Source organism: Vitis vinifera, chromosome 16, assembly GCF_030704535.1.
Source record: "Vitis vinifera cultivar Pinot Noir 40024 chromosome 16, ASM3070453v1".
Taxonomy (NCBI): domain Eukaryota; kingdom Viridiplantae; phylum Streptophyta; class Magnoliopsida; order Vitales; family Vitaceae; genus Vitis; species Vitis vinifera.
The window spans coordinates 2738689-2752658 of NC_081820.1; the positions used below are offsets into that span (position 1 = coordinate 2738689).

At 32.7% G+C, this 13970-nt stretch overlaps 1 protein-coding gene across 1 annotated transcript; it reads right to left on the minus strand.

Annotated features, from left to right (window-relative positions):
- Positions 1-2685: 2685 nt before the first annotated feature.
- Positions 2686-12460, minus strand: LOC100263114 (uncharacterized). Its single transcript, XM_002275152.5, has 6 exons — positions 12084-12460; positions 11776-11991; positions 10891-11057; positions 10432-10513; positions 10270-10338; positions 2686-3107 (listed from the first exon to the last, which is right to left on the minus strand). The coding sequence occupies exons 1-6, from the start codon at positions 12201-12203 to the stop codon at positions 2937-2939; spliced, it is 825 nt and encodes a 274-aa protein (XP_002275188.2). The 5' UTR covers positions 12204-12460; the 3' UTR covers positions 2686-2936.
- Positions 12461-13970: the final 1510 nt, after the last annotated feature.

Here is a 13970-nt window from a genome sequence, read left to right on the forward strand (position 1 = left end):
ACAAATATTTTTTCTTCCCAGTTTATGACTCAAATATTTGGATTTCTTCCGATTTGTAACTCTGAAAAATATTAAATTAAAATTTTTGTTTCTTTTAGATGAAAATAAAATTGTAAAAATCTCATCTTTTCTACATTTTTCTTGATACTTATTTATGTCTGTCAGCTTTACTTTTTCTGAAGAATTTTTAATTTCTATTTATTGATATTTTTTAATAATAAATATATTGCTTTAATCTATTATTTTCAAAAATAAAAATTAAAAATAGATTACATTTTCTTTTTCCATCTTTTTGTTAAAAAAATAAAATTATTATAACCATATTTGAAAATTATACTTCGATATTTTATTTTATTATTAATAATATTTATGATTAAAATATTATATATATATATATATGAGAGAAAAATGAATTTATGGTAATATATCTCTTGTGTAAACTTAAGATTATCATCACTAGTATATAATAATAACAAAAAGGGGGATTCTTCATTTTTTATTAAATATAATATATAATAGGTAATTGGAGAATCTATCTAATTTATCATCGATTAATAAAAATCTCATATCTTATCTTATTAGAATAAAAATAAAATAATTTAAATTCTCTTATTTCATATATGGTAAGAAAATAAGAATATATATACAATAATAATAATAATTTAAAATTTTATTTTAAACCTTTTATACATCTTGATTCAATATAAATTAATATGTAAGTTTTCTTAGCTACATTTCCCATGGTGGGTGGCAAGATTCTTTTATTTTTTTATTATTATTATTTTGTGAGTATAAAAATGCAAACATAAGATGTTGCTTACCTAGATTTAGCCTTCATGTTCTATAAGACAATGATGGTAACATCACTTACTTTGTTTAATATTAATATAATTACTTTGATTATTTTATATTTATAATCTATAGTTTTCATCTTCTTCCCTTCTTCCTATCCAATTTTTTTATGTTATATTTAATTTTGATACCATCTTAACTAGAATATGAATTGACCCTCCTTAATGATGTTGATAGATTATGATTTTCTTTTAATTAATTATTTGTGAAAAGCCGATCAAAGAAAAATTATGTCGATGATTATATTTTCTTATAACTTTTTTCATCATCTTTAAACTCAAAAAAAAAATCATTTTTCTTAATATTTCTCCATTTAATACTCTTAAAACATCCAAGAAAACTTAGAAAAAAAAAAGGAATAAAAGGAAAAGTAAGAAAAGAAAATGTTTAAATTTATAATTTTTTTTTTACTATATAAAGCTTAAAATAATTTCCATTTATATTTTTTTCTTTTTTTTTTCTTTTTTTACTTTCTCAATTATTTTAGCAACCCAAAAAATATGTAAGTATTCCAAAAAGGAATTTATGGATTGGGTTTAATCCTTCCAACGTTTTCAACTACACAAAGAATTTTAAATGTGGATATAAATATAATGATTTAATAATTAAATTATTGAATACTTTTTCTAAAAATCTTAATTAATAATTATGTGGTATAATTATTTTGACTTCTGCTTTCTGAAAGAGGATCGATTCATTGTATCCTTGACTTTTGAGTGGGATACAATAATGATGTGTCATACGATAACTCTTCCCCCAACGCCCTCCCCAAAATAATAATAATAATAATAATAATAATAATAAATAAATAACCCTTAACCCATTTCAAAAAGGGATTTGATGATGCTATTGGGTTTTTCTTTTTTATTACTTCCAAAAAAAATTTATCTTTGCATTAGAATATTTAAAAACCTTTTTTTTTTTTAAGATTTTTATTGGAAATTTACTTTATTTTTTTTGGTTAGAAAAATGTAATAAAAATGTGAAAATTAACATTTTTTTTGGGATGGATGTTAAACCAAGACCAAAGACTCATCAAATTAAACTCGCTTTTGATAATCCAAAGTTAGGTCCAATTATTATAAACGATGATTTGACAATGATGGAATAAAGAATCAAGCTTAGAAAAATATGAAGAATATTCTAATTAGATAAGTATTGCAATTTTTAGTCTAAGTCAAATTAATATATGTTGTTAGTCTACCTTTGAGCCTAAATTTCGATGTCATTGGCAATATGATATTTCATATCAAGTAGGGGAAAGTTCTTAGCACTATATATATAGCAGATTCCTCGTGTAAATATTATTTTTAGCCATGAAGACCCATTAGGCCTAAATACGAAAATTAATCATTACAAAGTGCTCGTAGGGTCAAAAACCTCCATACCAAAATACTGCACATAAACCACAAAAACTAAATAAAAAGTGAATGTTTAGTAAATCAGCTTAATAACTTAATTTAAATATTATTAAATAAATTAAATATATTTGGCAAAATAGTTTAATGGTATAACTTAAAGTCGAAAACAACTTTAAGTAATAAGTAAAAACAATTAATTTATTATTGAGTCCACATATTGATTTTACATTTTTATCCTCGTTTACCAATAGGGATAAATATATCCATTTGATAAATTAGAATAAATTTTAAGTTAATTTTAACAAATAACCTAAATACTTAAAACAAGAATTAAGCAATAAGTTTTAAATCAATAACTTAAGTATGATTTAACTTAAAGTTATCTTAAGTAATTAAGTAACAAGTATTCAATTTGACCATACACACCCTAAGAAACTTTTTTATTTTTTTTTATGAAAGATGGCTCAGTAAATGCTTGAAAACTTAAACATACGGAGATTCATTGATGAAATGATTGACATGGCAAGCAAAAACCCTAAAGAATTATGCAAATTTCTTGTGCATAGCCTCTAGTTTAAAGTTCATTTCACAACATTTGAAGAACTCCCATTACTTCAACTCTTGAAATACTCAAAAATATAATAAAAAAAACATGAGGTATAAATCTGAACAGATTAGGCTAAATGACCAGAATTTGAGGGTGATGGATGAGAGGAAACTGCCTCATTGAAGACCATAAACCAGCAATGCTCCAACTGCTCCAACACCAGCCAGAAGCCCTATGATGACCCCTATGGGAGGCAAGCCTCCGCCGATCGGTTTTCCAGTTACCACATCATATCGTGCGAATCTCTTCTTTGGTGCTGAGCATTGTGGGCATACATAAGCGTCGGACTGCAGAGAGATCAAAGAAAAAAAACCGAATTCACCTTAAAATGATGCTCAAGAACTATGCAGGATGTTTTTAAAAAAATTGTAAACCTTGGAGAATGGAGTATTAACACAATGTTATGCTACCAAAAAGGATATTCAAAACAAAAAAAAAAAAAAAAACCCAGTTTCATCTTAGATTGATGTTGAGTCTATGCAAAGATGGTATGCAAGATCTTGTAAACCTTAGAGCATGGCATGTGTTTCTGGTTAGAACTGAAAAATTGGGGTATAACACAATGGTGTGTTAACATAAAGAGCACTCATAAAGAGAAAACCTGGTTTCATCTTAGAAGGATGTTGAGTCTATACAAAGATGGTCTGTGTTCTTGGTTAAAACTGAAAAAATGAAGTAACTAAAAAAGTGAAAGCCCGAATTCGCCCTAATTAGAACAAGAGGTCTATGCAAAGATTGCATGCTACACTTTTGCAAGACTCGGAGCATGGCACATGTTCTTGGTTGAAACCGAAAAAGATGATGTGTAACAGAATGGTGTGAAAACCAAAAAAGAATGTTCAAAAAGAAAAAGCCCGGATTCGCCTTGGATCAATGTTGAGGTTTATGCAAAGATGGTTTGTTGAAAAATGAAAGAATGAACCATAATACAATGATCTCATTACCAAAGGAATATTCAACATAAGAAAACGCTACTTCTTCAGATATAGATATATATATATATATATATATATATTTTGTGAATCAAGCATGATTTGTTGGAAAAAGGGGATGAATGAAATTAGGTAAATCCATTGAATTAAGTAAATTCATTTATTTTTCCAGAATTCTAAGAGTCTCAAGAAGCCAAATTCATTTTGGCTTTCTGAACCTGTCTGTGTTCTTCCCTCCTTGAAGTCTATAAATAGTGGTAGACTTTCTTTCAAAAAAGAACAGAAAAACTTTGGAGTATTGTCAGAGTGTTTAAGAGTTCCTTCCTTCCGTGTCCGTGATAGAGTTGAACAATTTCCAGTTCGCCGGAGTGGCTGTAGAGTGTTGTTGCTGCCATTCGAAGATCGTTTTATCCTGGGAGACAGACGCCTTGCGATTCTCAAAGCACTTGTGGAGAAGGCGAATCTGTTTTAAGGAGATTGTGTTTTCCACAAGACTCGGTCTAATCTTCTTCCTTAATTCTCTGTTTTTTTTTTTTCCAGTTTTCTTTTATTTTCTTATGAACTAACCAGTGTGTGCAGTGTGGTTGTCTAACATTCTTAAAACAGATTTTTTTCAAAGGAAAACCAGTGGTTGGTGAAAAGAAAAAAAAAAGTTATCAGGAAGAAGAAGAAAGAAAAAAAAAAAAAAAAAAAACCGTGGTTGTGAAGAGAAAAAAAAAAAAATTTAAATTACAATTTGTAATTGGAAAAATAAATAAATAAATAATCTTGTTGTTTAAGTTTTCCGAGAAAACAAACAAACAATTTGGTTTGTTGTTTTCGGTTTCGGGAAAAAAAAAATTTGTTTGTTGGTTTTTTTTTTTTTTTGGAAAAACAAATTTTTTTTTCAAAAGAAAAAAAAAAAAAAGTTTGTTAAAATTGGGTTTATCTGAAGAAAAAAAAAACAAATTTGGAAAAAAAAAATTCAAATTTGTGTTTTTTTTTTTTGAAAAAAAAAAAAAAAAAAACAACCATTTGTTACAAAAAGAAGTTTCGAACTCTTAACCTGAGCCCTTTTTCTCATGCTCAACTCAGTATGACACCATTGGACTATGACTCGTTTTTTTTATTATGGGAAAAATACCTTCTTATAAAGTTTGTACTAAGTCTTTTGAAAATTTGGAAATTATGATACAGAGAAGTTCTATCTAAGGTAATTGGAATTTAAGCGGGACCATTTGTGACCCCTCCAATTTCCTGGGAACTGAATATTTTGTCTAAGGAAGCTAGTCCTGGTCTGGGTCATTATACCCCACTAGTCTTTCCTGGGAATACTCTGTAAAGTGATTTTCAGTTTTTTTTTTTAAGTTTTTGGAAAAAAAAAAAAAAAAAGGAAAAAGAAATTGACACATTTTCTTGGATGTTTCAGGAAAATGACAACTGAATCCGATAACGTTGTTGTAACTGAATTAGCCCTAGTGGCAACCCCTACTGTGGCCCAAGTGCCAGCGATGCCTACTGCTGTACCAATCTCTGTCTCACCAGGAGAAAAACCAGAGAAGTTCAGTGGACTAAATTTTAAAAGGTGGCAACAAAAGATGTTATTCTATTTGACCACGTTGAATCTTGCAAGATTCTTGACTGAGGATGCTCCTAAGCTCAAAGAAGACGAGCACGATATCCAAGTCATCAGTGCTATAGATGCTTGGAAACATTCTGACTTCTTGTGTAGAAATTATGTCATGAATGGTTTAGCTGATTCGTTGTACAATGTTTATTCTGACAAGAAAACAACTAAGGAGCTATGGGAATCTCTAGACAGGAAATATAAAACTGAGGATGCCGGGGCTAAGAAATTTGTTGTGGGTCGCTTCCTCGACTATAAGATGGTAGATTCCAAGACTGTGGTAAGTCAAGTCCAAGAACTTCAAGTAATCTTGCATGAGATACATGCTGAGGGAATGATGTTGAGTGAAACTTTCCAAGTAGCAGCTATTATTGAGAAACTACCCCCTGCTTGGAAAGATTTTAAGAATTACCTCAAGCACAAAAGAAAGGAAATGAGCATCGAGGATCTAATTATTAGACTTCGCATTGAAGAAGATAATAGAAGATCTGAAAAGAAAGGTGCACACACTCTAAATGAGGCCAAGGCTAACTTTGTGGAACATGGTCAAAGTTCCAAGGCAAAGACGAACAACAACAAAGGGAAAGGATCTAAGTTGGGACCTAAAGGAGGGATCTCAAAGAAGCCGAAATTTCAAGGGAAATGCTTCAATTGTGGTAAGCAAGGTCATAAGTCTGTTGATTGTAGACTGCCCAAAAAAAATAAACCTAAGGAAGCTAATGTGATTGACGACATCACTAAAAATGTTTCTGACATTGACCTCACAGCAGTAGTCTCTGAGGTGAACTTGGTGGGTTCTAACCCAAAGGAATGGTGGATTGATACTGGTGCTACTCGCCATGTATGCTCTGATAAGAAAATGTTCTCCACTTTTGAACCAATTGAGAATGGGGAAAAAGTGTTCATGGGGAACTCTGCCACCTCTGAGATCAAGGGTCAAGGTAAAGTAATCTTGAAGATGACTTCTGGGAAAGAGTTGACTCTGACCAATGTTTTATATGTACCGGAAATTCGCAAGAACTTGGTGTCTGGTTCATTGCTGAATAATCATGGATTTCGGTTGGTCTTTGAGTCAAACAAAGTTGTTTTGTCCAAGAGTGGAATGTATGTTGGGAAAGGGTATATGAGTGATGGAATGTGGAAACTCAATGTAATGACTATTATTAAGTCAAATATGAATAAAGCTAGTACTTCTACTTACATGCTTGAGTCTTCTAATCTATGGCATGGTAGATTAGGACATGTTAATTATGATACATTATGTAGATTAATTAACTTAAATCATATACCAACATTCCAAATTAATTCCAACCATAAATGTGAAACTTGTGTTGAGGCAAAACTAACAAGGTCATCTTTTCAAAGTGTTGAAAGAAACACTGAACCCCTTGATTTGATCCGTAGTGATATCTGTGATTTGAAATTTGTACAAACAAGAGGTGGTAATAAATATTTTATTACTTTTGTTGACGATAGCACCAAATACTGTTATGTGTATTTACTAAAAAGCAAGGATGAAGCTATAGAGAAATTTGTTCTCTATAAAACCGAAGTTGAGAATCAACTCAACAAGAAAATTAAGGTACTAAGAAGTGATCGAGGTGGTGAGTATGAATCGCCATTTGTTGACATTTGTGCTCAACATGGGATTATATACGAAACAACAGCACCTTATTTGCCTCAATCCAATGGAGTGGCTGAGCGAAAGAATCGTACCTTAAAGGAAATGATGAATGCAATGTTAATAAGTTCTAGTTTGCCACAAAACATGTGGGGAGAAGCCATTTTAACTGCTAATTACCTTTTGAATAAGGTACCCAAAAAGAAAGCAGAAAAGACTCCATATGAGTTATGGAAAGGAAGAAAGCCATCCTACACATACTTACGAATGTGGGGATGTCTTGCTAAAGTGGCAGTTCCTCCACCTAAAAAGGTGAAAATAGGACCTAAGACTATTGATTGCATTTTCATTGGCTATGCACATAATAGTAATGCTTATCGGTTTCTTGTTTATGAATCAAATATCCCAGATATTCATAAGAACACGATAATGGAATCAAGGAATGCATCATTCTTTGAAGATGTATTTCCATGTAAATCCAAAGAAGAGCCAAGTTCATCAAAAAGAATGCTTGAGAGTCAGGATCAAAATGAAGAAGTTGAGGTAGAACCTAGACGTAGCAAAAGGGTAAGGACAGAAAAGTCTTTTGGTCCAGATTTTCTAACTTTTATGCTTGAAGGCGAACCTCAAACTTTTAAAGAGGCAGTGAACTCTACAGAAGGTCTTATGTGGAAAGAGGCCATTAAGAGTGAAATTGATTCCATATTGCAAAACCATACTTGGGAACTAGTGGATCTTCCACCAGGTTGTAAACCTTTAAGTTCCAAGTGGATTTTCAAGAGAAAGATGAAAGTAGATGGATCAATTGACAAGTATAAAGCAAGACTTGTAATCAAAGGCTACAGACAAACTGAAGGCCTAGATTATTTTGACACATATTCTCCTGTGACGAGAATAAATTCCATAAGGATGGTACTTGCAATTGCTGCATTGAGAAATCTTGAAATACATCAAATGGATGTAAAAACAGCCTTTCTAAATGGAGATTTATATGAAGAAATCTATATGGAGCAAGCTCCAGGACAAGAAAAGAAAGTTTGTAAACTGGTGAAATCTTTGTATGGCTTAAAACAAGCACCGAAACAATGGCATGAAAAATTTGACAATGTTATGCTGTCACATGGCTTCAAAATCAATGAATGTGACAAGTGTGTTTATGTCAAGGATACAGAACATGGATATGTCATTGTATGTTTGTATGTAGATGACATGCTTATTGTTGGTAGTGATGATAAGATGATCACATCTACAAAGAACATGTTGAATTCAAGGTTTGACATGAAAGACATGGGACTTGTTGATGTTATATTGGGAATAAAAATCAAAAGAACATCAGATGAACTCATATTAAGTCAGTCACATTATGTAGACAAAATTCTTGGAAAGTTTGATAAAGATAATTCTGGAGTTGCTAGAACACCGGTGGATGTAACTCTACATTTGTCCAAGAATAAAGGTGAGAGTGTTTCTCAAGTAGAATACTCTAGAATAATAGGCAGTCTAATGTACTTACTGAGTTGTACAAGACCAGACATAGCCTATGCGGTTAGTAAACTGAGTAGATATACGAGTAATCCCGGAGCCAAGCATTGGCAAGGAATTATAAGAGTACTAAAGTACTTACGGTTTACTCGTGATTATGGGCTGCACTATACGAGATATCCTGCTATACTTGAAGGATATAGTGATGCGAATTGGATATCTAATGTTAAAGACTCAAAATCCCATAGTGGTTATGTGTTTACACTAGGAGGTGCAGCAGTGTCGTGGAAATCCTCAAAACAAACGGTTATTGCCAGATCCACAATGGAATCTGAATTTATAGCACTAGATAAATGTGGGGAAGAGGCTGAATGGTTACACCACTTCCTAGAGGATATTCCAAGGTGGTCAAAGCCTGTGCCTCCAATTTGCATACATTGTGATAGTCAATCTGCAATTGGTAGAGCACAGAGTAATATATATAATGGTAAGTCTAGACACATTCGTCGTAGACACAATACCATTAGACAACTACTCTCAACTGGGGTTATTTCTGTGGACTATGTGAAATCCAAAGATAACATTGCGGATCCACTAACCAAAGGGTTAAATAGAGAGTTAGTTGAAAAGTCATCAAGGGGAATGAGACTAAAGCCCATAAAAGAATAAGTCAATACAATGGATACCCAACCTAGTTGACTGGAGATCCCGAGATCTAGGTTCAAAAGGGACAACTAAATTGTAAAGACTTTGTTAAATCACTGTAGGGATCTTCCCTAGTCCATTCCTATGATAAAATAGTGATGCCCGTAAGAGGAAAGGGTAAGCTATGCTTTTAATGATCCTTATGCTTCGGAAATCCGAACAGAGTAATGCGGGTTACTCGTGATTAAGAGATCACCTATGTAAAAGTGAAGTGGGGCCGCTTCTAAGGGAATTGAATAGGGCACAATTCTTATTAAACTCTTACAGAACCAGGCGTATGTTCATGGCCAAAATGAACATAAAAGTGAGAACTGAAATATGTTAGGAAGATTCCTGTGTGAGATATGTCATCATCTACATAAATGGCAGAGCAGTTCAAGGACATCGTGTCTACTGTTTAGCTAGTAGAGTAAACATATTTCTACAAGGGAAGATTCAAAGGGTAACACCTACCTCTCCTATGCAGGTTTCAACCGTTGTACTCTATCACAAAGTTCATCGTGTTTTAATTTCTTTCATGTGGGGAATTGTTGGAAAAAGGGGATGAATGAAATTAAGTAAATCCATTGAATTAAGTAAATTCATTCATTTTTCCAGAATTCTAAGAGTCTCAAGAAGCCAAATTCATTTTGGCTTTCTGAATCTGTCTGTGTTCTTCCCTCCTTGAAGTCTATAAATAGTGGTAGACTTTCTTTCAAAAAAGAACAGAAAAACTTTGGAGTATTGTCAGAGTGTTTAAGAGTTCCTTCCTTCCGTGTCCGTGATAGAGTTGAACAATTTCCAGTTCGCCGGAGTGACTGCAGAGTGCTGTTGCTGCCATTCGAAGATCGTTTTATCCTGGGAGACAGACGCCTTGCGATTCTTAAAACACTTGTGGAGAAGGCGAATCTGTTTTAAGGAGATTGTGTTTTCCACAAGACTCGGTCTAATCTTCTTCCTTAATTCTCTGTTTTTTTTTTTTCCAGTTTTCTTTTATTTTCTTATGAACTAACCAGTGTGTGCAGTGTGGTTGTCTAACATGATTAACCTCATTGATAGCATGGTCCCCAAAGAATTCTAATGAATTTGTTCGTTTATGTAAAGGAGAGAAGTGATTAGCTTGCCTGCTCTTCAAAAGGTTTTGTTAAGGTGTATATGAATCCACAGTCAAGGCATATGTGAGTTGCTCTAGCCTGCAAAATGTGACCCCGAAATGACTTCGCCTTGAAGACAAACCTGAAAAAAGGTAAATAGAAGTAAAGCTAATGACCCAAAATGATGCTTACCTTCTGTGCTTCAGTCAGCTTCCTTCCAAAACGGGGAGGAGCTGGTCGTTTTGGCAGTCTTTTTACATCTACCTCTGCACCTCTGCATTAGGGGAAAGTCGAAATATTACTAAAGTGAAAGGCAATGGGATCCACCCCATCACTTTTCCATTGTGTTTGGATGCCATGAACTGATAAATTAAGAACATTTGGAACTAAATATGCTAAACCAATGGTTTCTTTCTGTGCTTATTGGCAATATTCTTCAGTGGATTCATCCATCAATCCTGATAACCGGTTACTCAAAAGTTGAATTTTCACTGATTTGTCGGGCATTCAACTCAATACTGAAAAAAAGTCATTAATGTTCTACCACACAATTCAGATCTATGTCTTCCATTTTCTAAAGAATCATCACCAACATTATGCATCAAACTTTTGCAACCGAAAAAGGTAAAGAAACAGTAATGTGAAGAGGACCTGCTAACAACAAAGTAGACAGAGTCTGGCTTTGCTTGGATGGCAGTTTTGGTAAACCCCAGCTTATCCGCAGGCCAAAGTTCATCCCCAAAGAAGCTGCTGGTGTAGAGTACTTGGTCCCCTGCCTTGAGTCCAGCTTTTGCTGCATTGCCACCCCCTTCCACTGCCTAAAAACCGATCCAATTTCAAAAAACAACCAGAGAATAACCCCCTCAAACCTATTATCAAACTGTTGTTAAAGCAAGAATTTGATTTGATTAAGCAAGAAAGTAGTCCCAAAATGCTAATTAACCAAAAAAAATGTCTAATTCCAAAAACACACTATCTATTCTATTGCCTAAAAAGGATCCAATTTTGAAAAGAACAACATAGTCAGAAGCATATAGTCCTTAAAAACCCTGCATTCTGCTATTAAACCATCATGGGATTAACAAACTTAAATCACTTTTCCTACTTGTGAAAGCAAAAAAAAAAATCAATTAAATTGAACAAGAAACTACTCCCAAAATGCTAATTGATCAAATACGATCTAATTTTAAAAATAACCACACAAAAGATGGATCCAATTTCAAAAAAACAATCACACAAGTACTTTTCATGCTTTTGAAAACAAAAAGTATGCACTAGGATTGATGAAGAAAGTACTCCCAAAATGCCAGATAACCAAACAATCTCAAAAGCAACCATATATTAACCAATTCTATTGCCTAAAAATCGATCTGATTTTTGAAAACAACCCAAAGAAACCATCAATTCTATCATCAAACCACTGTTTGGTCATCAAGTTCAGACTAATTTTCCTGATTTGAAAGCAAAATTTCTGTTAGATTGAGCAAGAAAAGCACTCCCAGAATGCAAATTAGCCAAATAGAATCACAAACTCACTGTGATAACCACTCCACCACCAGACTTTTGGCCCAAGGTGAGGCCCAGTGGCTTGTCAACCTCAACCTCAATGTTCTTAGCAGCCCCAGCAGTTCTTGCAGTGATCTCAAGACCCCTTCTCACAGAGGCAAAACTGCTCCTACTGTCAGCAGCCAACACGGAATTGGAGAAACCCCTTTTGGCATCTTGAAGAGAGAGCCCCTGGAAAGTGGTTTTCTGGGGGAACAAACAGAGAGTCACAGCCTACACAACCAACCCAAAAGGGTTTATGCAAATGGGGTTTCGTTGGGGGGGCTTAGAATTCATACCTGGGATTGTGAAGGTGTGAGTGGCTTTGGAGGTGGGGTCGAAGAGGGTTTGATGGAGTGGGTCCTGGTGAATGCAGCAGAGCAAGAAGATGAAGTTCCTGCAACCACAGCTGATGCCATTTTGGAATGGCCACCAATTCTGAACTCAGGGAGAGGAAGAAGAAGAAGGGGGTTGTGTCAGTTACTGGTTGGCAGTTGGAGGGTTTTTTTTTGTGTGGACAGGAGTGATCAATCAGATAACCTTTTAGTGGATTAGAGTGTGGAAAAATTATGAGAGCCACATGCCTCTGAGAACGAATTGTTGGTGACTTGGAACTTGCCACACCAATGGTGGACAGCCCCATTTTTGTAGCCAGAGTAGTTTTAAAAACAATTTTGAAAAACACTTCTGTTTTATCTTTTCTACAACAAAAGTCTGTTTCAAAATTGGAACATGCTCAACCTACTTTTGTTTGGAAAGTATTTTTAAAAAATAAATTTTTTTATTTATAATATTTTATTTTAATTATTATATCGGATATACTATAAGACAATGACCACATCAGAAGATGCAAAGTGTATACTAAAACCCACAAAAGGGACAACCCTTTTGTTCCAGGCCAATGCAGAACATTCTTCGGTCAATTTTGAAAAACACTTCTGTTTTATCTTTTCTACAACAAAAGTCTGTTTCAAAATTGGAACATGCTCAACCTACTTTTGTTTGGAAAATATTTCTTAAAAATAATTTTTTTTATTTGTAATATTTTATTTTAATCATTACCTGTATTTGTATAATATTTTTTTTAAAATAATTCTCAGAAAAAAAATAAAAATAATTAAAATATATTCTCAAAAAAACACCTTGTACAGATGATCCTCTCTTATTCAACATTTTGTGCACCAACAACATCTATGATAAAATATTCAAAATTGTCATAAGTTTTTATATTAAACCATAGGTAAAGAAACAAATAATAAACTGGGTTATTTAACAACTCATAGTTCAAAAAAAGAAAAAAAGAAAAAAAAGAGAGTAACAACAAACTAGCTAAAAAAACATCATGGGTTTTATATTCATCCCTTTGTTCTTTTTAATTCTATTACCATAGTTGTTTGACCCTCCAAGTGTAAACTATCAATTAGATACACAATTATTAAAAACAAGGTTGGGTAGACTTTTCACTAAAAAAGGGTTTTTGGGAATTGGTTATAAAAATAAATTAATTTTTAGAATAAAATTTGAGGTGTTTTTATTTTTTATTTTATTTTATAAAGGATTTTAGGCTTAAAAAAAAAAAAAAACTTCAATAACTTGTGTATTGTACGTGAATATATAATACCTTTATAAAAAATAAGTTAAGAAAATTACATTTTATATTTAAGAGTTCTTGATAGTAATTTTAAGAAACGCTCCTAACATGTTTAACACTTGAAAAAGTTTATCATTGAAGTGTTAAAAAGACAAGAAACGTTTTTTAGAATCACTATCAAACACACTCTAAGTTTGAAATCGAATTTTGTTTCTAAAAAATTTGAGAATTTTTTTTTAAAACATTACTAACTATATCCTAAACTTTTTTCTTGAATCAAGTTTTCACTATTTTATCTAAAAACAAATTGTCGTATTATAAAAGTAGGTTAAACCTTTTATGATATTTGAGTAATTTAGTATCAAGTTTAAGAACAACATTGTTGCACCCCACCAATCCCTCCCTTGGCATGACGTTCTCATAAAGTGAACCCATGATTATTGGTTCTGATATTACTCTGTGGATCAGAATTTGAATCATCTCATTGTGAATGTAAGTTAAATCTTTTATGACATTCAACCACTTTATTTGAATGACCAATTCTAAATTACATGTGGTATGTCTTGTACCAACATTTTCGAATGAGTAAATATAT